General features: G+C 37.7%; 1 protein-coding gene across 1 annotated transcript in view; it reads left to right on the forward strand.

The window, feature by feature from the left end:
* Window positions 1-5,242: 5,242 nt before the first annotated feature.
* The window catches only part of LOC149851513 (ADP-ribosylation factor GTPase-activating protein AGD3-like), a 70,291-nt gene continuing 48,660 nt past the window's right edge, over window positions 5,243-26,873 (forward strand). Inside the window, exons 1-6 of the mRNA XM_090008639.1 lie at window positions 5,243-5,747; window positions 7,052-7,128; window positions 9,968-10,068; window positions 12,924-12,994; window positions 15,208-15,270; window positions 17,917-17,961. Coding sequence (XP_089864765.1) covers window positions 5,700-5,747; window positions 7,052-7,128; window positions 9,968-10,068; window positions 12,924-12,994; window positions 15,208-15,270; window positions 17,917-17,961 — 405 coding nt within the window. The 5' untranslated portion in view covers window positions 5,243-5,699. The remainder of the gene's footprint in view (window positions 5,748-7,051; window positions 7,129-9,967; window positions 10,069-12,923; window positions 12,995-15,207; window positions 15,271-17,916; window positions 17,962-26,873) is intronic.

Consider the following 26,873-nt stretch of genomic DNA (forward strand, 5'->3'; position numbering starts at 1 on the left):
TTGCTAAAAATGGCATAAAAGGATATCCTATGCTATCCTACCAAAAATTCATATTTCCTAAAATTACACTAAAAGTCCACATTTAGAAAACAATTTATAACTCAAAGTCTGTAATTTTTCCTAAGACTAAAAGCAAATAAAAGATTTAACTACATTATACGATTTTTGAAACCCTACCCAAAAAGCCAAAGTTTACAAAAAGGAATTTCATACCATTATTTGTACTAAATTAATATACTGATTACACTACATACATTGACCTAACTTTAGATTAAATAACCTAACCTAATTCAACATATAAAATTTACCTAAAGCTAAACAAAGCATAAAAAAACTTACCTAAGACAACACTACACGGGTTTTCAAAATCCTAATCCAAAGTCAAACCTTACAAAAAAATGACGTGTGACACTATCTATGCTAACTTAATATACAACTTACAATAAAGTACATAACCCTAAATCTATTCAAATTAACCTAATCCTAATCATATCACATGCACGACAATGACACAAAAATTACCAAGAGAAATATGCTACTCGGCTAATTAAGAAAAAATATCTAACAAATTAACTATGTTAAAACGCATAACATGATAGCCACATAAAACTAAAAATCTAACATTACCTACTGTTAGAATCTATATAACATCAGACTTGAGACTAATAGAATGAATATTAAAATTAAATATTATGTTTACACTATGTATATGATCAAACAATTTAGTCGAGAGTTGTTTTGAAGATAGAATTTTTAATTTAATATGCCACAAAGTTTGAAATCAGTTCTTGCACAAGCAAGAACACGATTTGCTAATGTTGTAACACAATAAAAATAATAGATTAATGGCTGACAAAATACCGAAAATACATACCTATGACTGGGCCAACACACGACACTTGACACACAATGTCTTGGCTTGATCTATATAGAAGAAGAGGGTGAGAAAGAAGACCAACCAATAGGGCCGTCCGACGAGGGAGGGGGAGGAAGAGCAGTTTATGTTGTTCGAAAGTCACACCGACACATTATTTGATGGGCTGCCATGTTCTTCAAGCTGCCGCAATCGTTCGGGAGTCGAATCACAAGGAGGAAGGACGATGGTGGTGAGAAGAAAGAGCACCGATTGGAGAGGGTTCACGGTCGGTTCTCGGTGTTGATCTGCAATACCTGTAAAAAGAACACAACAACAAACCAAAGAAAAAACAAAAACAATAAATAGAGAAAAAGGAGAAGAAGAGATGAAAAAGAAGACACACATAGAGAGGGCATGTGTATGTGAGAGAGAGGGGGAGAGAGAGAGAGACGTTAATTCCAAACCAACAAAAAACGTTGACCCCCTTTTTTTATGCTATTTATACCCTAAACTATATCCAATTCAAAAAGTCACCTAAAATTAATTTTAGTTCTAACTAATTTCTAAATTCTATGTTATTTGCAACTAAGTACCTAAGTTCATTACAAACAGGGGGTCTTCAAAAAATATTTATTGAAAACACTTTGTATCACGTGGGTTTGAGATATTTAAGGTTTGGGTCCAGTCCAAGATCCAAATTTGAGCTATTGGGTAAGAGTTGGATTCGTTCTGCCTCAAAAACTGATCTAAAACCCTAAAAATGCATTATTTTTTTCGATTTAACTCTGTTTTGAGTGAAATTTGAACCGTAACCTCTTTGAACCTAATTACATGAATACATGAACTCCAAACCTTCAAAACACGTGAAAATGCATGAATATCCTATAAAAATGATGTGCATTTCATGCATCATCAAGCATGTTCTTTTTTGTTCACAAATCCATATTTTTTTAAATCAACAATAATGCTACTCAATTGTACCTCTATTTTACCTCTAGATAATTCATTTGGTGGCTCTTTAATCTTTATTTTACCATTAAACTCCTCCTTTTGATGATGTTATGGGTGATGTTCTCGTAAGAATCGATGGTATATCTTGTAGCACGTCTTGTCAAACTTCAAGCTATTTAACTCTGTATCGATCTTGTAAACTGGACACACAAGCTTTCTTTTCATAGACAACCCTAATAAGTTGGCATATACTGAAAAATCATTGATGGTTCACATTATCACCACTCGCAACTAAAGTATCTCTTTAGTTGATGCATCGTGCATGCTAATGCCTTCACCTCATAAGTATTGCAAATCTTTGATTAACGATTGTATGTAAATATTTAATTTATTTTCAAGTGCCTTTGGTCCTGGGTTGAATAGGGAAAGTTGTATGAAAGGATATTTTGCACACATCTATGAAGACAGATTATACGACAATAATACTACGTGCCATATGTTGTATGACAAGCTCATAGTTTTGAATGGATTTAAATTGTCGCTTGCCAAGCCAAGAAGAACATTTTGAGGTTTTGTCGTGAATGATATATGTTATTTGTCAAACTCCTTCCACATTGCATAATCTGATAGATGAATTGACATGTGCTTGTTACTTGCACTTTGGGTCTTGTGTCACCACATATTTGATGTTATTTTTGTTGTCATGAACAAATGTTACAACCTCAGTTTTACGAAAAAAATTTGTAACACCTTTTTTGAAACTTTTATTCATTTGCCTTTGTATGGTTTTCATCTTGAAGCATTGTACTTTGTGCAAGTTTCTTTCTTCTTATGCTTCTCCTAGAAAAATACGAAGTCATTCATGCATCCATCTATCTTCATGTAATCAAAGCTTGTGCGATTCACAAATTTATTCTTATCATATTAAGAGTTTGACAATCTTTTCCACTCGAACAATGTCTTCTTCAACAAATCAATCACCATGTCGAACGATTTGTTTCGTTAAAGACATATATTTAACGATGATATACAAAGTAGGTGTTGCATAGTAAACCCTATAACGATAATATCTATATATTATCGTTATTTATCTTTAACGATGACATTATATAGTTATTCAATATTGCCGATAAAGTGTTTTAACGACAATATTTAATGGCCAGATAATGTAGCCATTAAAGATATATTTGTAACGATGACATGTGTGCATGGGCAACACATTCACAGTGCGATCCATCTCATCGTTATTAAAAACGATGAGATTCATGATCGTAGTAGATTAATAACGGTGCAATATTTATGTTGCGACTATTACATAGGAAGTATAGGGGACAAAAAACTCGGCGTTAATGATTGATCAATGTCGATGACTTTTGTTGTTACTGTTATTGAGTCACTACTATTGACCATTATCCTTGTAGTGCCCCGTTGGTAAGTGTTGTTGGATTCTTCCTATTGTGGGAGTCATCACTTATTTAAGTCTGGTGTGGGTTTTAGGGCCATGTGAGAAACATAAGAGAATTGTGAGAGGAGAAAATATGAGTTCTTGGTGAGAGCAATCATCGATTAAAGGACATCAAAAAAGAGTAAATGGTTGTTTTATCTTGACGGTAGAGAGAAGAAGGTTTGGTTACAAAGAGTGGTTTATTTGGTGGATTGAACTACCAGTGTTATTGTTAATTTTTAGGATTTTGGATATTCCTATTATGCGGTAATTGTTTTTTATTAATAAGATCATCTCAAACTCTCTTCGTGGATGTAGGCACATTGCCGAACAAAGTAATTGATTATTTTTTTACTTATAATTGGACAATTTGTGTCCTTTTTTGAGGCTTGATAAGGTTCGAATCTCTTTCAATTTTTTTTTGGTCCACTCTACCAAGACATATTTGAAAAAGTATTTATAATTTCACAAAAAAAAGCAGCTTCACCAAGGTTTCCCCCCCTTTTCTCGCCCCTTTTTTTTTTGTTATGCAACAAGCATGTGATCATTAACCATAGAAAACATTCATATTAGGTAACTTATATGAACCATTTTACTATCCCATGATTTTGTTGACAATCATTTATAGTAAATTGGCAGGTTTTATGTGATGTGGTTGGAGCACCTTAAAAGCATGAAGTAGAAAGCTATATCTTAAAAATGCATTTATATCCATAAAAGCATTTTTCATAGGAGAATATTTATGTCAAGTATTTTTGCAGCACATGGTCTTTTTTTGGGGAAAATTCCATTTAGGCCAACCTTTTGCTCTTAATTCCAAATATGGGAACAAGGGCATGCATTTATTATTCTCTTCTTAATTCTGGTTAAATCATTATGTCAAATTACAACAGTAACCTTCATCATTAAAAGTTCACACTATTTACTTTCTTTACGAGGATAAGTAAGTACTTTTCAGTAGTCGAGGGGCAATACAAAAAAACAAAAAGATGGGTGTCGACCAGAGGTCCCTATTTGACAGTTTTCAGAAAAAGTTTATTCCCATATTTAGAATTCCAGAAACATGCGGCCTATATTTGAAATTAAGGTGCAAAGTTTGTCCCCTAAATGAAAATTTTCCTTTCCTTGTCACGTCCAAAACTTGTTCTAGAAGAATGTTATGTTGGGTTTGTGTTGGTTACCATTGAAAATTTCCAGGAGAATATATTATTCAGGTCATTCTCGAATCTGACCCGAGTAATATGCGGTGTTGGGTTTGGGATAAAACTATTGCCAGATATCCGACCCGATCTGTCTGACACCGCTAATTTTGTGTATTTTTTAGTGTAAATATACATTTTAAATACTCTTTCAATAATGTGGTTTGGATTTGGGATCCATTTCCTTGACTGGACATAATCCGGGTCAGGTACCTGACTACTGGTTGTTATTTGGTTGGGTTTGGGTAAACCTTGATCTCACCCAAACCCACACATTGACACCCCTATCTGTCTGGTTTGAAGAAATAAGTCTTGACGCTATGACTAAGTCTTTGGAAGCCCATCTAGTAAATTGACATGTCAGATCATGATCCGGGATATTAACCCAACCGGCGAAGGTGAAGCAGGCCGGGTTGGGCATGGCCTGACTTAAATTTACCTGTATATAATAATAATTAACAAGTTCTTAACTAATTATTTTTTTTAGTTTTTATAAAATCAATGCAATTAATTAAATAAATAGTAATAGTTATCAATAGTTATTTTTTATATTATTAAAACATTAATAAATAACTAAAACTCATTGAGCCTGTCGGTAGCCCTTGGGCCCGGCCCATGTATATAAGAGGTCGGGTTTCGACTTATTACCTAACCAGACCGAGCTTAAAATCTTGACCCAAACCCGGCTCATGGCGATATGGATCAGCTTAGCCGATAGGGCCTCCGACCCGTTGCCCACCCTAGGCGGGGGGCATCCTCCAGCAAATGTCGCTGAGGGCGTTTCCGTTAGTTGAGAAAATATAACACAACCTCTCTCTTCCCCGGCGACTCGATCAAAGCGCCCTCGCCATTTCCGACGCTACGCCTCTTCTCCTAAGAAAATCCCCTAACCCCTAAAAAATCGCGAAATCTAGCCGACCGTACGATTTCCCCGGCGATCTAGGGTTCTGCGGTGTCGGAAACCGGTGCTCTTTCTCTCTCTCTCTCTCTGCCCCTGTCGACAGTCACTCGACCTCCGGAGTTCGCCGGAGAAATGAACGGATTTTCGATTTGACGGCAATCTGGATCGGAGGCTCGTTCTTCCTTAGCTTTGCTTGCGCTTTTTTGTTTTCCCGGCGACATTGCTTCGAGAGCGCTTTAGATTCGGGATGCGTCCATGGTCGGGTTAGGGCGGAAGGAGGGAGGGATCGAGGAGGCGGTGCGATGTTGATGAGGATCTGCTGCGGGGAGGACCGATGATCGGGCAGTCATGGCTCACTTCGCGAAGCTCGACGATTCTCCGATGTTTCGGAAGCAGGTAGGGTTTGTTGCTTTCTGGTTTGCGTGGTTGTGCCTTGTGCGTTCGGGTTGAGGCTGGTTTTGTGGTGGGTTTCGACAGTAAATTTGGGGTTTGGAATGGTATAGAGGTCCGTTTTTATGTCATTTTGCTTATTTTGATCGGACAAGCGGATCCTTCATTGCTTTTGTGGAAAAGTTGGAGTTTTGAGATGCATCAGGCTTTTCAAATGTGGGGTTGTTCAATGTGAACGGTACTATATTGGGTGTTCATTTGATCATGTGTAGTGATTCTTAGTTAATATTTAGATTCTTTTCTGGAAATGTTGGAGTTTTGGGGACAGGAAGTATGTTCGGATATATTTAGTTAGCATTTATTTATTTTACGTTGCTACAGTGGTTTCATTTCGTTTGAAGGTTAGGAAGCCGATGTTCTATATTGTCTAAACCTAATCGATGGAGACGGTGGCTTTTAGGTTTGGCAATGAATAGAGCTTAATGCTTGTAACGGATGGTGCGTTTTTCTTGCCTTTTTTATTATTTTTGTTAAATAAACTATAGCGATTGGACTTGATTGTTACGCATGAGGCATAAATGGAAAATAGCAAGATTGCTAAATAAATTGCGAATGTTCTGTTGTTATTATACACGGGTATTACGGTTGTTTAGTGGTAATGCTTTTGCGAGTGAGCAAGTATGTCATTATACACGGGTATAGGGCTATTGAAATGAAGCCAACAATTAGATATGCCCTAGTGGCTTCTTGCCTTCTGTTTGACACCCTTGCTTCTCACATTCACCTCACACATTGCTTCTCAATCCCACTTCCCTATAAGGGTTGTGACACAATGACAACACTCGGTGAGGATCTCTATCCTGTTAAAAAGGCAAAAGGAAAGCAAATTGTTTGGATGTCTGAGAGACTGTTCCCTTTGGTTTGTGAATGGAGCACGTTGTCCCAACAACTTTACTTTTCGAAATGTAGAGAATGCATAAAAGAATAGTGATACATGTAAAACTCCAAATAAAGATTCCAGGAATTTTGATGAGAAAAATATTATGAATACACTGATGACATCAGTTATTTCTTTGTATGCTGCTTTCAGTAAGCTAAAACAAAATTTTGAGAATTAGAAGATTAATTATCTTTAGCTGACTTCTTTTGGACGTTGTAGTTCTCTATTGCTTTCACATACCTTGCATTCGGTCTCATTGTTGGAGTGCAATTGATGTTACACAAATTCTAATCATGACAATGCCTTGGGCCTTGTTAGCTGTGCTGATCTCTTCATTCATGTTTGTGTCTAACACCATTAACTTGTACAGATTCAGCTCCTGGAAGAAAGTGCAGAGTCCTTGAGAGAAAGAAGTCTCAAGTTCTACAAAGGATGTCGCAAATATACGTACGCATTCACATCTATTTTCTTTTATTTTGTTATGATTTATGGCTTTGAAATAGTTCTCTTAGAGCCTATGCTGCATTTACATGTTAATATTGGTATAGTTGTTTAGCTTCAAGCTTGGGGCAATCCATTTGTAGTCTGTATGTGTGTTTGTGTGCACTGCACATGCTTATTTAGTTATTTTCAAGATTAGGATAATCTTTCTGCTGATTATCCCATCCTTGAAACCAAGCATGACCACAATTGTAACTTACAAATATGCACACACTCGGATAATCTTTCTGTTGATTATCGCATCCTTGAAACCAAGCATGGACACAATTTTAACTTACAAATATGCACACCCCTTTGTCACATGGGCAATTCACTTAGCACGTGTATCTTGCATTGACGTGATACGACACTCGGACACTTCATGGACATGAGAGCACACTTCATGGACCCAGTCAAACCAGTTCCACACAATCAACATTGTCATTAACTTTATTTTTCTTTTATGATTTTATTTATTTCATATTCACTTGAGTTCTTTTTCTTTTAAAATTCGTAATCAATTACATTACATTTCAATTTCAATTTACTTTCAATATTTGATGTTCCTATTTATAGCAATTTAGAATTTTTGTTTTATACATACACACCCACAAAGATACATCTATTTGTGTGTACAGCCATGTCTCCGTGTCCCAATTATTGAAAATTATTGAATTGTACCAAGTGAATCCACATCATGTCCTGCAGGATGTCCTGCTCCCGCATTCATATCCATGTGACATAGGCACACACTTGTATTTAGATAAATGACCTCTTACTTTAATTTGTCATTTCAAGCACAACAACTTTAGTTTGTTTAATTAATTTATAGATGTAGTTAATTGTTAGTTGTCACATTTTAACTGATCTATGTGGCATTTATTGCAAAGCTTGCAACCTTAATGCTTTCGACAAGTTTCTATGCTTTACTCTAGTGATGGCGTTGGTGATTATATTTCAGGTGTGCCTAGAATAAAACACTTTTATTTTATAGTATATGCTAAAACCTTTGTGTTGTTTGAGAAATATAACCTTATCTCTCAGATGTAAAGGGGAACAATAACAAGATGTCTAAAATAGCACCCAAATACCTAGCAGTATGCATAAAAAGTGGGATGACCACAAAGATCCAAGGAGAATCCCTGAAGACACCATACCTAGGCTTATTTTTTGAGACCAGAACACATTCATCAAAGGTCATCCATCACAGATTCAGAAATCATGACACGTGAAAAATTGGTTCAATATCCTTGATTGAAGGCTGGGTTTTATATGCGAGGCGAACTTTGGAAATTACATTGGGATTTGGAGGCTTGGATATCCTGTTATTATTTATACGTGAAACAGTTGGATCCATGTAAAAAATGCAATTGCGCCATATTTTATCTGAATCTAAATTAAATTCATCCTTAAAACTGATCATATTCAATTTGGATATGAAGAAACTAAAATTTGGCTAGGCAAACCTAATCCATTGGGATCTTAGCTTCATGATCCAGTCCCAAAAACAGCACTTTGGATTAGGATGTGATTACAGTTGACGTGTTTTAACCTAGATAAACTAGACATATGACCACACTTGTTCCATAGTAACGCGTGCCAATCATTAGGATTGTTTTGGGCATTGAATCTGAACATGAAACATGTGCAGTCCACATTCAATATTACCCAGGGGAAGCCACATTCTTTTGAACATTGAATATGAATGGAGCAGGTCGGTCTCATGCTTTCCGGTTGGATTGCTGGATGCCAAAAGTGACTAGATCATGATATGACCTGTTTGAAACCTAGTCTGAACAGACATGTGCTGGAAATCAGCATATCTCAAAAATTGGTCTGATCTGGCTTAGCGTAGTTAAACTTGTGTACATGGTCCCATGATCCCATCCTTTGCACATCTGCTTATTCAAGCTGTTATTGCATCAGAAAGTCAGTGTCCACTTCCCCCATTAATTACATGGAAAAAGTGAGCCGCAAGGATAAGCTATTATTCTCATATGATAGTATAGTTCAACCTTCGAAATCAAGTGGCAGACTCGCAGCATGGTGCATGGCAAGGTTACAATACTAATAGCAATCATACTCCCTACAAAAAAAGCTCCCTCAAAAATACTAATAGCAATCACAAATTCATAATTTTCATAATAAGATGACTAAGCAAATACAGGGTCAAAGGATTCCAGGTCCGTCTGGAATCTTGCGATGGGGTTCTCCCACAATTGAGCTTTGTAGAACTTAATCAACGTCTCATTGGAGGCCTAAATTAGCAAAAGGTAGTGCACTCCGCCTGCTACCTTCAGCTGGCCCTCCAACACCTCTATGAATTCTAGCTGTGCGTTCTGCTCCTCATCATAATCTGACACAGCAAATGTCCCTGATTAAGGTTGGGTTTTATAAGTGAGGTGAACTTTGGAAATTGCATTGCGATTTGGAGGCTTCGATATCCTGTTCTTATAATTATGAAGATGGATCACCAGTTATTATGTTGGATTTGGAGGCTTCAGATTTGCTAGAGGTGGTTTGTGCCAAGTTGTTTTTTTCAGTCTCCTGCATAAATTGCCTACAGTTACTATGTCTTTATTTTCTGTTCTCTTGAGTGGTCCATCTAAGTGGTAATGACGCCTCCTATGTTGCATCAGCCTTTTTGCTCCTATTCACCTAATAGCCAAGATCTCATATCACAGTTGTTTTTAAGAGCTGGAACCTAAGATTTAACTTGGATCCTTTTTGTTCTCTACCTTGAGGGGCTTTATATGCACATATTCTTATTACGATGATGATAGTTATTCTTTATTATTGATCACAGTGAAGGGCTTGGCGAAGGATATGATGGGGACATTGCTTTTGCAAGCTCTCTTGAGATGTTTGGAGGAGGCCACAATGATCCCATTAGTGTTGCTTTTGGAGGTTTTGCTCTTTCATGACCAGTTCTACATTGTTGCCTATGCCAATAATTTCAATTAGTACCTGTTGCATGCAAGATTTAATTTGTTTTCACGGCATCAAGTGTTTCATTCTCATTAGTTTCTGGAAAGTTATTGCATAGTTTCTGGTGAATTATTTATGTTGTGCCATGTCCTTTGTACTGTAGAACAACTACACAATCAGTCTGTTGTTTAAGGACTTGTGTTGGGTTTGGTCTGCCCAACTTGATCCAGCTTGGGCTGCGTTTGTGTCCAAATCAATAAATGCGGATCTAGGGCTGGCTGCTTTTGTGTCACAAGTTGCTGAAGTTACAGAGAGGCATGATTTGGATTTTTATGGCTTGGGATCATCTTGTCACCTCTATTTCCACTTGTCTCTATGGTTTTACCCATTCACAAATTTATGGTCCTTTTCAAATAAAAGAGGCCAGGATTTTCACTTAAAAGGGAAGAATTTTTTCTGTTGGAGTTTTAATAACAAGAAAAAGAAAGACTAACGGATAATGGTCTCTGTTTTGAACCACTATTGTTGTGACAAAAATGAAGTCCAGAACCTATCGGTCTCTAATGTTGCTAAGGAGTTTTGACAAAAATAAACAGCGGAACTTGTTGTTCCAGAACCAACTCACTAAAATCTTTTGTCTACTTGAGGCTCCCTACCTAGATCTTGCATATCAACATATTTGACTCCTTTAAAGTCCTTCCTCGGACCCAGTTTTAGAATGTGTTCATAATCAAAAGGAAGGTCCCCATCCAAAATTAAAAAAAAAGATGACAAAAATAATCGTATAGACTTGAAAACAGATAAATGGTGAACATGTGATGGTGAAAAACAAACTTTGTTTGTCTTATGATTTTCTTGGCACTTTCTGTGAAGCTATTTTTATAAGTTATTTATGGGTAGATTATGAAATTCTTTAAGCATGATTCTCCATTTTTCTTGTAGTTCAGACTGGTAATGTCAAGGTCTTCATTACTTCTAAGAACATAAGTGGGAAGAATCATACTGAAAAATTGTGGTCCCAAATAGGTGTTTATGTTTCTTGATGGCTAAGGAAAGATGTCTGTGAATTAAAAGATTCTGTATGCACAACATTTGTATCATTTCAAAATCAGCTGTTTTACTGCTGAATGTGAGCTAATAAAAACACATTTCAGAGAAAGAACTTGCTCTGCTAAAGCCTTTGAGGGACTTTCATCTTTGGTGGTGGTAGACTCTTCCTGAAGCACTTTCTTCAGATTCAGCTTATGTGTGGAGTAATACATGCAAAAGAAAATTCAGGCTTGATAGGTCAACATGGTGCTATGGTAAGCTTTGACCTAACAACAGATCCAGGTCTGGACCTGAGGAGGTTCTGCTAAGAATCTAATTCACTGACATTCCTAATCTTAAGGGTGTAATAGTTAGGGAATAGGGATGTATCTGGATGGATTTGGTTTAGGTGTAGGCTTTACTGAATCGGATATGATCTGGGCATGGCTAATTGGATTCGATGTCATTCAGATCCGGGTGGAAAAAGCTAGTACTAAATCACATAAAATAGCTAATCAGGTACAATTTTACACATTATGGGATTCTTATATCTGTTGGATTTGGATTCATTCAGGTTCAGATCTGGATTCTAATTAAAACCCCAAATGAAATCCAAATCTAATTGACAATTGGACCATTCTTACTTCACTGAATCTGACTAAACAGTTTTGGATTCGGTCAGATATCTGACCCAAATCCAAACCATTCACATCCCAAGAAATATGGCCAGAGCCTCAACTTTGATGACGTATATATAGGGAAATGTAAGATTTTGCGTGTGTCTGTGTGAGCGTGTGTGCTTCTAAACCCTATGGCAGTGTATACACACACACACACACAGACACACACATGTATGTGTGTGCGTGCTTCTAAACACTATGGCAGTGTACACACCCATGCTGCTATCATGTAGATGTAAGAAATTTGGCTCTATATGGATCGTTATATGCATGCCAAAGTAGCTAGCATGCAACAGTGCTTCATCTACAAATTATGTTTAAGGGGTTTATCATCAGGCTAAGATGGAGTGGTTGGTTACAGGGCTTTTCTTAACTTACATTAGTGCACTTGTTTACTGTTGCGTTGATATTTGTGATTGACATTTTAAGTCTATTTTGTTCTTGCCTTTATTAACACTCACCTATTTGAACCTAATTATCTTGCCTTCTGTGGATGAAAATGCAATGAAATAGCTGAAGTGCAAAATAAGAGTCAGTAAGGGCATACACCAAACACAAATACAAAGTGTACATGCACAAGTCCACTATGGGACAATACAAAGAGCCAACAATGGCTTAACACAAGAGAGCACAAAATGTAAAAATAATAATCTTTATTGATAAAATGCTTAAGCAAAAACATAAGAAAAAGAAGGGACAAGGAGTCCCAATAGAGTTGTTTGGAGCTCCCAACTACTCTATGGTCTTAGCTCCCAACTACTCTATGGTCTAAAAGACCATAGAGCCCCTGCATCTTTTACATAAATACAACATTAAAAATAAAAGATAAAAAATATAATAAACTGTTCTTAGTGGACAGTACCTATTACAATAGAAAAATACCGAAATGCTCCTGATGGGCATGGTAAAAAGCAACTGTACATAATATATATATACACATTCTAACAGAAAATTTGTAGCTTTGTTTAATTTTCGTTGCCCAATTTATTTCTAGTATCAGTGCTGTATTATTGTTTAGTGACAGTTTATAAAATATGAACAAAGTACTGGATTCTGTTAAGTACTATTTATTATTTATGGTGCCTTATTCTGAAAGGAGTGGAATTCTTTTTTATCTTATCTTAGGTCCTGTTATGACCAAATTTACCATTGCGTTAAGAGAAATTGGCACCTATAAAGAAGTTCTTCGTTCCCAGGTAAATAATCTGATCTTCAGCATAAAGGCTATCAGATAAAAATTTTCAAGCAGTTCTAAGATTGAAAAGTCCAATATATTGCATTTCCTTTTCCCTTTCTTGGTTAAAATTTCTTTTCTTGAATCTATCTAACTGATTATCAAACTGTTCAATGCGTTTATAAACCTTGATTATGTGACTTCCATGTACATATAGTTACATTCACTAATAAACAATAAATTAGTTAGGCCTAATGTACTGTCTTGTTAAAGCTTGTTATCCACCACAATGATTGTGTTCTTTAAATTTTTTTTTTACTAAATTAAAACTCATCTGGTCCGACCAAATCACTGTGATACAAAATTTCAATTTTGACATGATCAATATAAAGTTATAAACCCAGTAAGAGCTTAGCAGATAGAGCAATCTTAAGGTAAATATTCATAACTGAATGACCATTAGTTGAATATAATTTTAGAATTTCATCATTCCAACATATTAATGTAATATCTATTCAACTTATTTTCAATGTTTTTCTCTCCAGTCTTTTTCAACTTTCTAATGGTTGGCACCATTGAGGATGGGTGATGCTAACTTGCTGATTCTGCCTTCATCTACATGAGATATGAGGGATATTTGGCTGTGAACCCTAATTCAAACTAAAACAAAACAAATAACCTTTTCTTTTTTTCTTTAGAAAGTCTGTAGTGGTGAAGGGGTAGAAAGCCAGAAACTGGTAGTGTAGTGTCATCCTTGTGAACAACACCACCCTTTCTTGCTTTTGTCATTACAAACCTTGAAAAATACTTGACTACATGGATTCTCCATGGAGTGAAGTATATATATATACATATAGCTTTTTCACGAGATTGTATCCCACTGGGAAGACACTTTTTCAGGCCGTTCACGAGGCACCAAAAGTGGAAGATTTCAGTGCCTTTCCTGAGTATCAGGGGTTTTTGGTGGGATCACATTGATGATAACTAATGGTTATCGTGTTTGAAGTGTGGATGGAATTTGTTTTTGATATTGATGATAAGCATACACAATGATAGGATATAATGACACCACCATTTGGAAAAGGGTCTCAAAGCAGCCTTTACATAAAAATACCATGATTTTCTTAGGAACATGGTTAGATCACGCATCATTAAAGTGGTCTGAAATGGAGTCCTACCTGTGTAAGGTCAATTTCATTGTTAGTAACCAATTAGAAGCCATGACCAATGGATAACTTGAGAAAAGAAGTCCCCATCTGGCCGCTAGGTTTTCCTAGGATCTGGGATGTACATGGTGAATGGACCATATTGGAGTCATTAGGTGCAAGATGGCTATGGCTTTTGGGCATTTGCGTTTTCACGAGGTAGAAAATAAAAAAGAGACAAGTTTGATAAGCTGTACATGATGGACTGTAGAGGCTTTGGTTAGTTGAAGAGGCAGGCACTTCCATGGGCTATGGTGTGGGAATGAGGTGGAACTCTAGATGGGCCTATGGCTTACAGACAATTATCTGGCATCTAAAAGGGATTGTAATATGGTTTACTGTTAATTTGATCAAGGACATATCTGAGTGAAATTCAGAACTTTGTCACTGATATCTTTGATATTTAAGAGATAACATGGAGGGTTTTTGCGCTTGTTTATTTGCGTACTGTCTAGAAAGAAGTTTCATGGTTTTATGTTTATATCTATCTATGATGCATGCACAAAATAGTTGGTGTGATCTTGTCAAGTGAGAATGGCATCATTCTCATCCTTTTCTGGCCAAGCCCAAGCTGGTACATTGCTTGAAAGGAGTGCTACTTTTGGCTGCCAAAAGCTTATTATTTATTTTCTTATGGTTTGGAAATTTGAAATCACCTTTTCTTCACATTATTCCAGCTTATGGTTTTGGCTGGAAAGGGTAGTTGCAATGCCATCCATTTACTATGCAGTTTTGCATTATTACTGGTGAGAATGGCATCATTCTCATCCTTTTTTGGCCAAGCCCAAGCTGGTACATTGCTTGAAAGGAGTGCTACTTTTGGCTGCCAAAAGCTTATTATTTATTTTCTTATGGTTTGGAAATTTGAAATCACCTTTTCTTCACATTATTCCAGCTTATGGTTTTGGCTGGAAAGGGTAGTTGCAATGCCATCCATTTACTGTGCAGTTTTGCATTATTACTGGTGTTTTTTATGGTATTTTCTATTTCTTTTCTCCGCTGATGTGCAGCTGACTTTCTGTTTTAACAGGTCGAGCATATGTTAAATGATAGGTTACTGCAATTTGTGAACATCAATTTGCAGGATGTCAAGGTAATTCAACCTGAAAACGTTGAACCACTTATTATTCAGGTTTTACTCTATTGTAGCATTAAATAACTGAGCAATACCGTGAGAACTGTATGCTGTGGTTGGTTTTAGACGAGTATGAGAAAGTATCATCTGTCTTGTGGTTTTAAAGTGCTGAATGATATATGACAGTTGGCTAATATGAACATGTACTTGCAAATGGTATTTGGTGTATGATGAGTAGTTGGATATATAATTTCAATAGATTTCATGTCGTGTTCCTGTGCATGGTTGTAAGTAGAACATGAGTGCTTGAGTATAGTTACATCCTTATAAAAATGTTTGGTTCATATGGGTTTACGTTTATCTAACTTTAGACTGGTTATCATTAACTTATAGCACTGTTCAACTAATTGAAATGACCAAAACACCCTTAAAAGCATTGTCATTACTTTTACGGGTAGATTCTTTGCTTTAAAGGCAAGCAAAATGTTAAACATGTATTATTCAAAAAGTAACAATCTGCAGATTCTGCACTTTGATAAATTGAATTTAAAAAGTAAAAGGGACTTTTTTGATGCCAAAAAGTAAATATGTATTTTTAAAAATGCCATCACTTTTAGAGGTGTTTTTGTTATTTTAATAAGTTGTATATATATATATAAAATAGGTAAATATTGCACTTAAAGTCATAGTTACAATCTTGATCAATTTGTTCTGACCGTATAGATATTGTTTGCTAGAAATGGCAACTTGGATCATACTTTTTCAACTCAACAAGAGAGACAACTCAGATTTGACCCTCCACCTATGTCACATGGGTGCGGGTGCGACACGGGTGTGGCACAATTTTAAAAATTTTGGACACGGGGACTCGGCTATATATATATTTTAAAAAATATATACATATAATAATATATCCTGTGTGCATATATGTGGATATTGTCCTCTAAAATTTGGCACCAGCATGAGTGTTTTTATAAACTTTGCAAATTGTACTTTTTCCCTTGAAAGGGGGGTCCGGGGGCTCCCCCCGGTGCGGGTCCCGCTGTGTGGTCAGCGGGCGGGGGTCAGGGGGGGCAGCGCCCCCCGGATTTTTTTTCTTCTGGGGCTTATGTTTGAGATTCATGCTATATATATATTTTTTAAAAAATATATAAAAAGAATATTTTTTTTTGTTTTTTACTCTAAAAATGGACAATTTTTGGACTCGGTCAACGTTGCCCGAGTCCAAAAAAAGACAGACTCGGCCTCGACTCGTTGACCGAGTCCGACTCGGCGTTGACCGAGTCCGGGCCATGTCCGAAGCCGCACCCGTGTCCGCACTCGTGTCGGGGCATGCCGACTCGGGTGCGGCGCCTCCCTAGTCGAGTCCGTGACATAGCCCTCCACCCTTCAAATTGTTCCCAACAAAATGGGGAAGCTTCCACCTCTTCCATTCACTTCGTAATTCTTGAACTATATTTACAATGCTTTCACACTTCTTCCTTTCAATTTCTCAAAGTAGCCCTAATACGGAAGCACTGCTTCTGGTTTTGCTCTTGATGTACTAACTCAAATCCCTTTAGCCAATTCCACCTACTATTATCATGCTGGGCTGCTTATTCTGTTATACAATAAGCGCCATCATCATAGTGAGCCTAAAGGTCTGTTTCTTACAAATCATGGGGCCAGGAAGCCTCTTTCACGTGAAAAGCCTACTTTGTGTGAAACAGGTTCTAAGGTGCGACCCTGTTTTCATAAGAAAATGGGGGACACACCATTAAGTGGTTTGAGCTCCGCACATGTTTCGTACAAAAGCGTTCATTTCAGCCTTATGGGAAACATCCCCTGTTTGATACGAAGGGGCCACTTTTGTATGAAAGGGTGGGTTAAACAAACACACCCTAGGGGAGAAGGGGAAGGAGAAGAAAGAGGGGTGGGGGCAGAGTGGGGAGGATGGTGTTCCCAGTCCTTAGCTGTGTATTCATAGGATGCATGGAACCACAGGATCACATGAAACAACTCCATGCTCGGTGTCCCTTGCTCCCTTCCACCCATAACCGGGCCAAAGAATGCCTCCCTGCTCATTATAAAAAATGTTTATTTATAAACCAGAAACAAAATCTTTGTTTACAAACAAAAACAGAAAATTGTTTATATATTAACAATAAATAAAAAAATTCAAAGGAGGCCTAAGCAAGTAAAAATATAGTGATATAATAACAACTATATCATGCTAATGCTAAAGTGGTTGTGTGTTCATGGGCTCCTAAACTTAATAATTATACAGCTTGGAATCGTGCAAGATTTGTATTACTCAGATTCAACCGGAGCTGGAAAGATAAACCTCCTGACTGGTCACCACTCTTAGATGACATTCTTATGTGACCTTTTGTGCTTCTGTGTTCAGGTAGGGGTCTGCCTAACCCCAGCTGGCTTATAAAAAAAAAGAATATATCATGCTAATATCACACTACTTTGAAAATACTGGTGATGTATGTGTCTGCAGTTGTGATAAAGCAACACAGAACTGGAGTATGCTATTGCTCTCTCTCTCTCTCTATACATATGCGCACATGTGCGTTCATGCATGTGTGATTTACCTTTAATCATATCAGTTAATTTGTCTGTATTTTTTAAGTGATTTTGTTGGTCTTTGATGTCATGCATGTGTCTCTTCCATTGCAGGAAGCACACAAACGCTTCGATAAAGCAAGCCTCATTTATGATCAGGTATGCGTTAAGAACGTTCTCATCATTTTTGTTTTTCATATGGTCCTAACTATAAGTGTAGTGGAAAACACCTTAGTCTTTATTGTTATAAATATAAGATATCTTCTGGTTGTGTCATATCTACATAAATTTGGTTATCTTAAAGAGTAAACATGTAAGAATGGGAAGATCAGTGATCAGGTCCAGTATCTATTTGTGTTACTTTGTGGTAGTCCAGTGAGGACAATAATGGAGCATATTTGCGACCCAAATGTCCCCTCATAGTTCTGAAATGGTTTAGTTATTCAATTTCTGGCATCACTTTTTTATTTTATTTTTCTTGAAAGGCAAGCTGGGGTTAGGCAGACCCCTACCAGTTATACAACTATGCCATTGGGTTTTGAACCTGCAATGTCCCAACACAAGGTGACATGCACTATCTGTCCTACCAGACAAGCGGAGCCCCATTGGTATCACATTTTTATTTTGTTTCTCATATATTTTTTACTTGGAAGACCCTTTTCATCTTGTCCTTCCAGAAACCCTTGTTGACATTCCACCAAAGTTTCTTTCCTATAAAATAAGAAGTGAAAGCTTCCTTCACTCTTCCAAAATAATGATATTAGATATTTCTCTTAATTGCCATTGTAGAAAGGAGCAGCCACCTGTGTGTAGAGAGAGAGAGAGAGAGAGAGAGAGAGAGAGAGAGAGACGGTTGCACAGAAAAACTCAATATCTTTTAATCTTGATTAGGGCTTCTCTCTATATTAAATAGAGGCAAAAAAGAGAAATTACATCTAAATCCTTATAAGAGTAAAATTTCAGAAAACCTCTAATATAAGAGAACTTAACATAAAACCACCTATTCTCAACAGTCCCCCTCAAGCTGGAGCATAGATATCAATCATGCTCAGCTTGTCACAACATTTGGAGAAATTTGGCCTAGCAAGAGGCTTTGTAAACATATCTGCAACTTGGTCTTCCGACTTTAGGTATTTTGTAGTGATATGACCAGCTTGAATCATATTTCTTACATATTGGCAATCAACCTCAATGTGCTTTGTTCTCTCATGAAAGACAGGATTGTTTGCTATATATGTTGCCGCTTTGTTATCGCACATCATGGTCATTGGAGAGGAAACCTTCACCTGAAGATCATGAAGAACAGTGCGAACCCATATCAATTCAGCAGCTGTTTGGGCCATAGCCCGATATTCTGATTCTGCACTCGACCTGGAAACCACATTTTGTTTCTTACTTCTCCATGAAATCAAGTTGTCTCCCAAAAACACACAGAATCCTGTGGTAGACTTTCTATCTACTACAGATCCAGCATAGTCAGCATCAGAATAGGCTACTATCTCCAGAGTTCCACTTTTCCTGAACAATAACCCCTTTCCAGGAGAAGATTTTAGATATCTGAGAATCATTATGGCTGCATTCCAGTGTACCTCAGTTGGTTTGTCCATAAACTGGCTAACTTTGCTTACTGCTAAAGCAATATCTGGTCTGGTCACAGTTACATATAATAACTTCCCTACTAGGGAGCGATAGCTTTTGCTATCAACTGGTTTTGACCCTTCTTCAAACAATTGAACTTTATGGTCCATGGGAATATTTGCTGGTTTAGCTCCCAACATGCCCGTTCCTTTAATAAGTCAAGAACATACTTTCGTTGAGACAAAATCATCCCTTCACGGCTTCTAGCAACTTTTATACCCAGAAAATACCTGAGTGAACCAAGGTCTTTTGTAACAAAGTGTTTTTGAAGATGAGCCTTTGTGGCTTCAATAGCTTTCACATCATCTCCTGTAAGAATGATGTCATCCACATATACCACCATAACAACTATACCAGAGCTAGTTTTCTTTATAAAAAGTATATGATCTGCTGCTGATCTATTAAAGCCAAAGCTTGACATCACGTCAAACAACTTTTGAAACCATGCACGAAGACTTTGTTTCAAGCCATAAATCGCCTTTTTCAATCTGCACACCTTCTGACACTCTCCCTCAACCTCAAATCCTGGAGGTTGTTGCATGTAAACAGTCTCAGATAGATCCCCATATAGAAATGCATTTTTCACATCTAATTGACACAAGCTCCAACCATGCTGAACAACTACTGAGAGAACAAGACGGATGGTACCCATCCGTGCAACAGGAGAAAAAGTTTCAAAGAAGTCAATTCCATATGTCTGAGTATACCCTTTCGCGACTAATCTGGCCTTGTATCTTTCAATAGAACCATCAGATTTGTACTTTATTGTATATACCCATTTACATCCAACAATGTCAGCATCTGCTGGAGAATCAACTAGATCCCAGGTATGCTGAGATACTAAAGCTGTCATTTCTTCTTGCATAGCCAACTTCCAGCGAGTATCAAGTTTTGCCTGTTGATAGTTCAGAGGAATAGTTTCAGCAGATAAGGCTGAGATAAACGACTTCATCTGATGTCCAATTCTGGCATGGGAGACAAAGTGAGATATGGGATATAAGGTACATTGTCTTGTCCCCTTTCGTAGAGCAATAGGCCTGTTATCATCATCCTGAAGATCACAATTGTCAGTAGAACTTACCTTAGGAGAAGAAGAAGATGAAGGCTCTTGCGGAAGTGGAGCTCTACGCACATATACCAATGGTGGATTATTAAATCTGGAAGAGGATGAAGTTTGGTTCGGTAATGAGGGCACAAATTCCAAAGGAAAACGAGGTATAGGTAATAGAAAAGACTCAGTTGGATCAACCTGCAGCGGGTAATCGGAAATAAAGTAATATGGAGAGGATTCCTGGAAAGATACATCCGCACTGACATACTCTCGGCGAAAAATAGGATCATAACATCGATAGCCCTTTTGATTTTTGGGATAACCGATAAATATGCATTTTGTAGCTTGAGCGGCTAATTTATCACGGTCAGGGCCAAGTTTGTGTACAAAACAAACACATCCAAATATTTTTGGTGATAAAGGAAAAAGTGGAGCATTAGGTTTTAGGATATGTAATGGAATTTGATCACCCACAGAAGACGAAGGCATACGGTTGATCAGATAGCAAGCAGTGGTAATCGCATCACCCCAGTATAACGCAGGAATATTAGATTGAATCATAATGGTCCTGGCAACATCAAGGAGGTGCCGATGTTTTCGCTCAGCCACCCCATTTTGTTGAGATGAATAGGCACAGGAAGTTTGGGGTTGGATGCCATGATCTTGGTAAAATTGTAACAGACCTTTTGATTTAAACTCGAGAGCATTATCAGTGCGAACAATCTTGACAATAGATTCAAAATGAGTTTTTATTTCAAGAATTAGGGATTTGATAAGACTTGGAACTTCAGATCGTTCTTTTATTAAAAATACCCATGATAACTTAGAGAAATCATCAACAATAACAAGATAATAACGACACTGAGTCTTAGTAGGAATCTTACTAGGACCCCGTACATCTGCATGAAGAAGTTCAAACACTTTATTACTAGACTGACTCTGACTAGAAGAGAACGAACTTCGATGATGCTTGCCCAACTGACATGCTTCATACTGAAATGATGTGGTGGAAGGAATCTGAGGAAAGACCGACCGAAGCTTTGACAATGAAGGATGACCAAGACGACGATGCCACTGAACAAGACTGAATGAATGTTCCACTGCAGCATGAACATAACCCATTGGATGATGTAGGTAGTAAATTCCATTTTCTTTATAGCTTCCACTAATCTTCTTCCCCGTCAGCAAATCCTGAAAATGACAACCCATTTGATCAAATATTACTCTACAGTTTTTTTTATAAGGCAACTAACAGAGAGTAAACTTTGAGGAAAGTTTGGAGCATGAAGAACATTATTCAACTGTAATGAGGAGGATATAGAAATATTTCTCTGACCAGCAACCAGGGAGGAGCTCCCATCGGCTAAGGAGACTCCAAGCTGAGCCTTAACATCCTTAAGATTTGAAAAAACATGTGAATTTCCACACAAATGTCTGGAAGCACCAGAGTCAATAACCCACTTACTATCAGTCGGATGAAGATGATTTCCGGTTGAATATGGAACACCAGCTACAGGAGGAGTGAAACTCAAAGGTCGAAGAGCTATCAGCTTATCATATTCTGCACGACTAAGGGTGATACTACTTTCATTTTCAGCGATATTCTTTTGTACATTTGTTGCCTCGAGAGTAGTCACATTGGTTATAGGAGTATATGACTTTGATGAAGAAGATGTTGGCCGACCATGCTTATCCCTCTGCCTCCCATACCACGTCCACGTCCTCGTCCTCTGATATTCTGAATATTTTCACGCCCATAACTAGATGGGACAACAAGAGCAGATGACTGAGTTACAGGCTGAGACTGTGGCAGAGAGATCGCAAGTCTACTCAGACGATTATAAGCATCAGCAAGAGTGGGAACATCTGATCCAGTCAACATTTGAACTTTTGCAACAGAAAAATCTGAAGAAAGACTTGTAAGAAAACGAGCAACCATGGTTTGTTCTTGATGATCCTTTTGCTTCGAGCAACAAAGAGGCCTGTGAGGATTAAGTCTTTCAAACGCAACTTTGACAGAAGCATAGTACTGGGCCAAGGTCTGATCTCCCTGTTGCAAATTATATATTTCTTGTTCGACTTGCAGGATACGACTCATATTCGTTTCTTGTGAGTATGTATCACGAAGATTGTCCGACATCAGTTTTGCTGAATTATAGTAGATCAATCCATCTGCAATATGGGGTTCGACACTATTCATGATTCATGACATAACTATGTCATTATCTTCATCCCAAGTAACATATTTTCCCAACTTCTCAGAGGGTTCGCCTTCCAACAAAATGTGTTTTCGACGATGTCCAGATACCGACATCATAAAAGTTCTGGACCATCGGGCATAGTTGGTTTCATTCAACCTAACGGAAGAGCCATATGAGAAGGGGTTGGAAAAAGCCTTATACTCCTCAATCTGTTCCATTTTCGAATCATATTTCGAATTTTCAGCCATACTGTTCACTAGAACAACAAGTATTCAAGTAGAGTTTCCCACCACTGTAAGGAATCTGCCCTGCTGTTTCCACAAAAACAGTCCACAACCAGCAGGTAATCACTCCTGCTGCTTCCACGACAAATGGATAGCTGAAACTAATACAGTACGAAACACAACTCACCCCAGCAGGGAGTTAAGACCATTGCTGCACCCAAACACACCATTACCAACAATAATATTCAGTTGCAACACATATGAATACGACAACTGCTGTTCCCAAAACATATAAAGCATAACTGCCAATCAATCTTCAAACAGCTAAATAGATCAATCATATCTCGATCACACGCAACAAACAAAAAAAAATTCAGAATCACGGTAGTCACGCAATCAGCACAGAAAATATGACACTCTCGGCTGGCACGCAATATCACAAACACTTGCTGCGTGGCCCAAACAGCAGGGAACAACCAACAACTCTCGGCTGCGACACAACAGCATAAAAGCCTGCTGCGTTACCCAAATAGCAGGAACTAGTCAATCATGGCACGTCAATCACAACAGGAACTCGTCTATCTCCAGAAAATCACGACAGGAGATAAAAAATCCCACGAAAAAAAAAACAGATAAAAACTGTTTACAACTCCAGGAGATCACGACAGATCTGGGTAACATCCATCCTTAGATCTGACGACAGATCTGGGTAACATCCCAGATCTGTTATCAGATCTTCCACACTAGTGCAACAGCAAACCTGATTTTTTTTTTCTCGCAGTCTGAATTTTTTTTTCGTTGGTGAAGATCAGTCCTCTTCGTGATCATGCTCCCGAGATCGCTTGCTTTGATACCATGTAGAAAGGAGCAGCCACCTGTGTAGAGAGAGAGAGAGAGAGAGAGAGAGAGAGAGAGAGAGAGAGAGAGAGAGAGACGGCTGCACAGAAAAACTCAATATCTTTTAATCTTGATTAGGGCTTCTCTCTATATTAAATAGAGAGAGGCAAAAAAGAGAAATTACATCTAAATCCTTATAAGAGTAAAATTTCATAAAACCTCTAATATAAGAGAACTTAACATAAAACCACCTATTCTCAACAACCATGTCCACTTTATTTGTTGCCAATGACTATTCGAGATATCAATAAGATCAAACATGGCACTCCGATACATATATCTTTTAATTCAAGGAATATTCCATATTTTCCTAAGATCTTTATTCTAATATCATTTTAATTTAATTAATATAATTTTGGATGTAAATAACAGTTAATGTTGATATAAATCCCCATGAAGGATGAGTATGTTAGTTGCAACAAAACTATGAATATAGTGAGCATGCTTGGTGGGTGCCTTTTCATGACAATGATGCTCTAAGTTAAGCCAATGGCTGGTTGGATTAGATGTTTTTGCATGCATCAACACAATACTCGAGCAGTATTTTAGTTGCTGTTGACATTTAGTGTTAATTGGACAACTATCCTTTAGTTGTAGGTTATTGATATTGTAGAATGCGAAGAGATGTACAGCCACCTGTGTGTAGAGAGAGAGAGAGGAAGAGAGAAACTGCACAATAGAACTCGTTAACCACGATTAGGGCTTCTCTCTATATTAAATAGAGAGAGAGGCAAAAACTGAGAAATTACATCTAAGTCCTTGTGAAAAAAAATATTTCAGAAAACCTCTAATATAAGAGAACTTAACATAAAACCACCTATTCTCAACAGTCCCCCTCAAGCTGGAGCATAGATATCAATCATGCTCAGCTTGTCACAACATTTGGAGAAATTTGGCCTAGCAAGAGGCTTTGTAAACATATCTGCAACTTGGTCTTCCGACTTTAGGTATTTTGTAGTGATATGACCAGCTTGAATCATATTTCTTACATATTGGCAATCAACCTCAATGTGCTTTGTTCTCTCATGAAAGACAGGATTGTTTGCTATATATGTTGCCGCTTTGTTATCGCACATCATGGTCATTGGAGAGGAAACCTTCACCTGAAGATCATGAAGAACAGTGCGAACCCATATCAATTCAGCAGCTGTTTGGGCCATAGCCCGATATTCTGATTCTGCACTCGACCTGGAAACCACATTTTGTTTCTTACTTCTCCATGAAATCAAGTTGTCTCCCAAAAACACACAGAATCCTGTGGTAGACTTTCTATCTACTACAGATCCAGCATAGTCAGCATCAGAATAGGCTACTATCTCCAGAGTTCCACTTTTCCTGAACAATAACCCCTTTCCAGGAGAAGATTTTAGATATCTGAGAATCATTATGGCTGCATTCCAGTGTACCTCAGTTGGTTTGTCCATAAACTGGCTAACTTTGCTTACTGCTAAAGCAATATCTGGTCTGGTCACAGTTACATATAATAACTTCCCTACTAGGGAGCGATAGCTTTTGCTATCAACTGGTTTTGACCCTTCTTCAAACAATTGAACTTTATGGTCCATGGGAATATTTGCTGGTTTAGCTCCCAACATGCCCGTTCCTTTAATAAGTCAAGAACATACTTTCGTTGAGACAAAATCATCCCTTCACGGCTTCTAGCAACTTTTATACCCAGAAAATACCTGAGTGAACCAAGGTCTTTTGTAACAAAGTGTTTGTGAAGATGAGCTTTTGTGGCTTCAATAGCTTTCACATCATCTCCTGTAAGAATGATGTCATCCACATATACTACCATAAGAACTATGCCAGAGCTAGTTTTCTTTATAAAAAGAGTATGATCTGCTGCTGATCTGTTAAAACCAAAGCTTGACATCACTTCAAACAACTTTTGAAACCATGCACGAGGACTTTGTTTCAAGCCATAAATCGCCTTTCTCAATTTGCACACCTTATGACACTCCCCCTCAACCTCAAAACCTGGAGGTTGTTGCATGTAAACAGTCTCAGAGAGATCCCCATAAAGAAATGCATTTTTCACATCTAATTGACACAAGTTCCAGCCATGCTGAACAGCTACTGAGAGAACAAGACGGATGGTACCCATCCGTGCAACAGGAGAAAACGTTTCAAAGAAGTCAATTCCATATGTCTGGGTATATCCTTTCGCAACTAATCTGGCCTTGTACCTTTCAATAGAACCATCAGATTTGTACTTTATTGTATATACCCATTTACAACCAAGAATGTCAGCATCTGTTGGGGAATCAACTAGATCCCAGGTATGCTGAGATACCAAAGCTGTCATTTCTTCTTGCATAGCCATCTTCCAGCGATTATCAAGTGCTGCCTGCTGATAGTTCAGAGGAATGGTTTCAGCAGACAAGGCTGAAATAAAAGACTTCATCTTATGTCCAATTCTGGCATGGGAGGCAAAATGAGCTATGGGATATAAGGTGCATTGTCTTGTCCCTTTTCGTAGAGCAATAGGCCAGTTATCATCATCCTGAAGAACACTATTGTCAGTAGAACTTACCTCAGGAGAAGAAGAAGATGAAGGCTCTTGCGGAAGTGGAGCTCTACGCACATATACCAATGGAGGATTATTAAATCTGGAAGAGGATGAAGTTTGGTTCGGTAAGGCGGGCACAGATTCCAAAGGAAAAGGAGGTATAGGTAATGGAAAAGACTCAGCTGGATCAACCTGCAGTGGAGAACCGGAACTAGAGTAATATGGAGAGGATTCCAGGAAAGATACGTCCGCACTGACATACTCTCGGTGAGAAATAGGATCATAACATCGATAGCCCTTCTGATTTTTGGGATAACCTATAAATATGCATTTTGTAGCTTGAGCTGCTAATTTATCACGGTCAGGGCCAAGTTTATGAACAAAACAGACACATCCAAATATTTTTGGTGAGAAAGAAAAAAGTGGGGCATTAGGTTTTAGGATATGTAATGGAATTTGATCACCCACAGAAGACGAAGGCATGCGGTTGATCAGATAGCAAGCAATGGTAATCGCATCACCCCAGTATGACGCAGGAACATTGGATT

This window comes from Nuphar pumila, chromosome 1, assembly GCF_984573655.1.
Source record: "Nuphar pumila chromosome 1, dmNupPumi1.hap1.1, whole genome shotgun sequence".
Taxonomy (NCBI): Eukaryota; Viridiplantae; Streptophyta; class Magnoliopsida; order Nymphaeales; family Nymphaeaceae; genus Nuphar; species Nuphar pumila.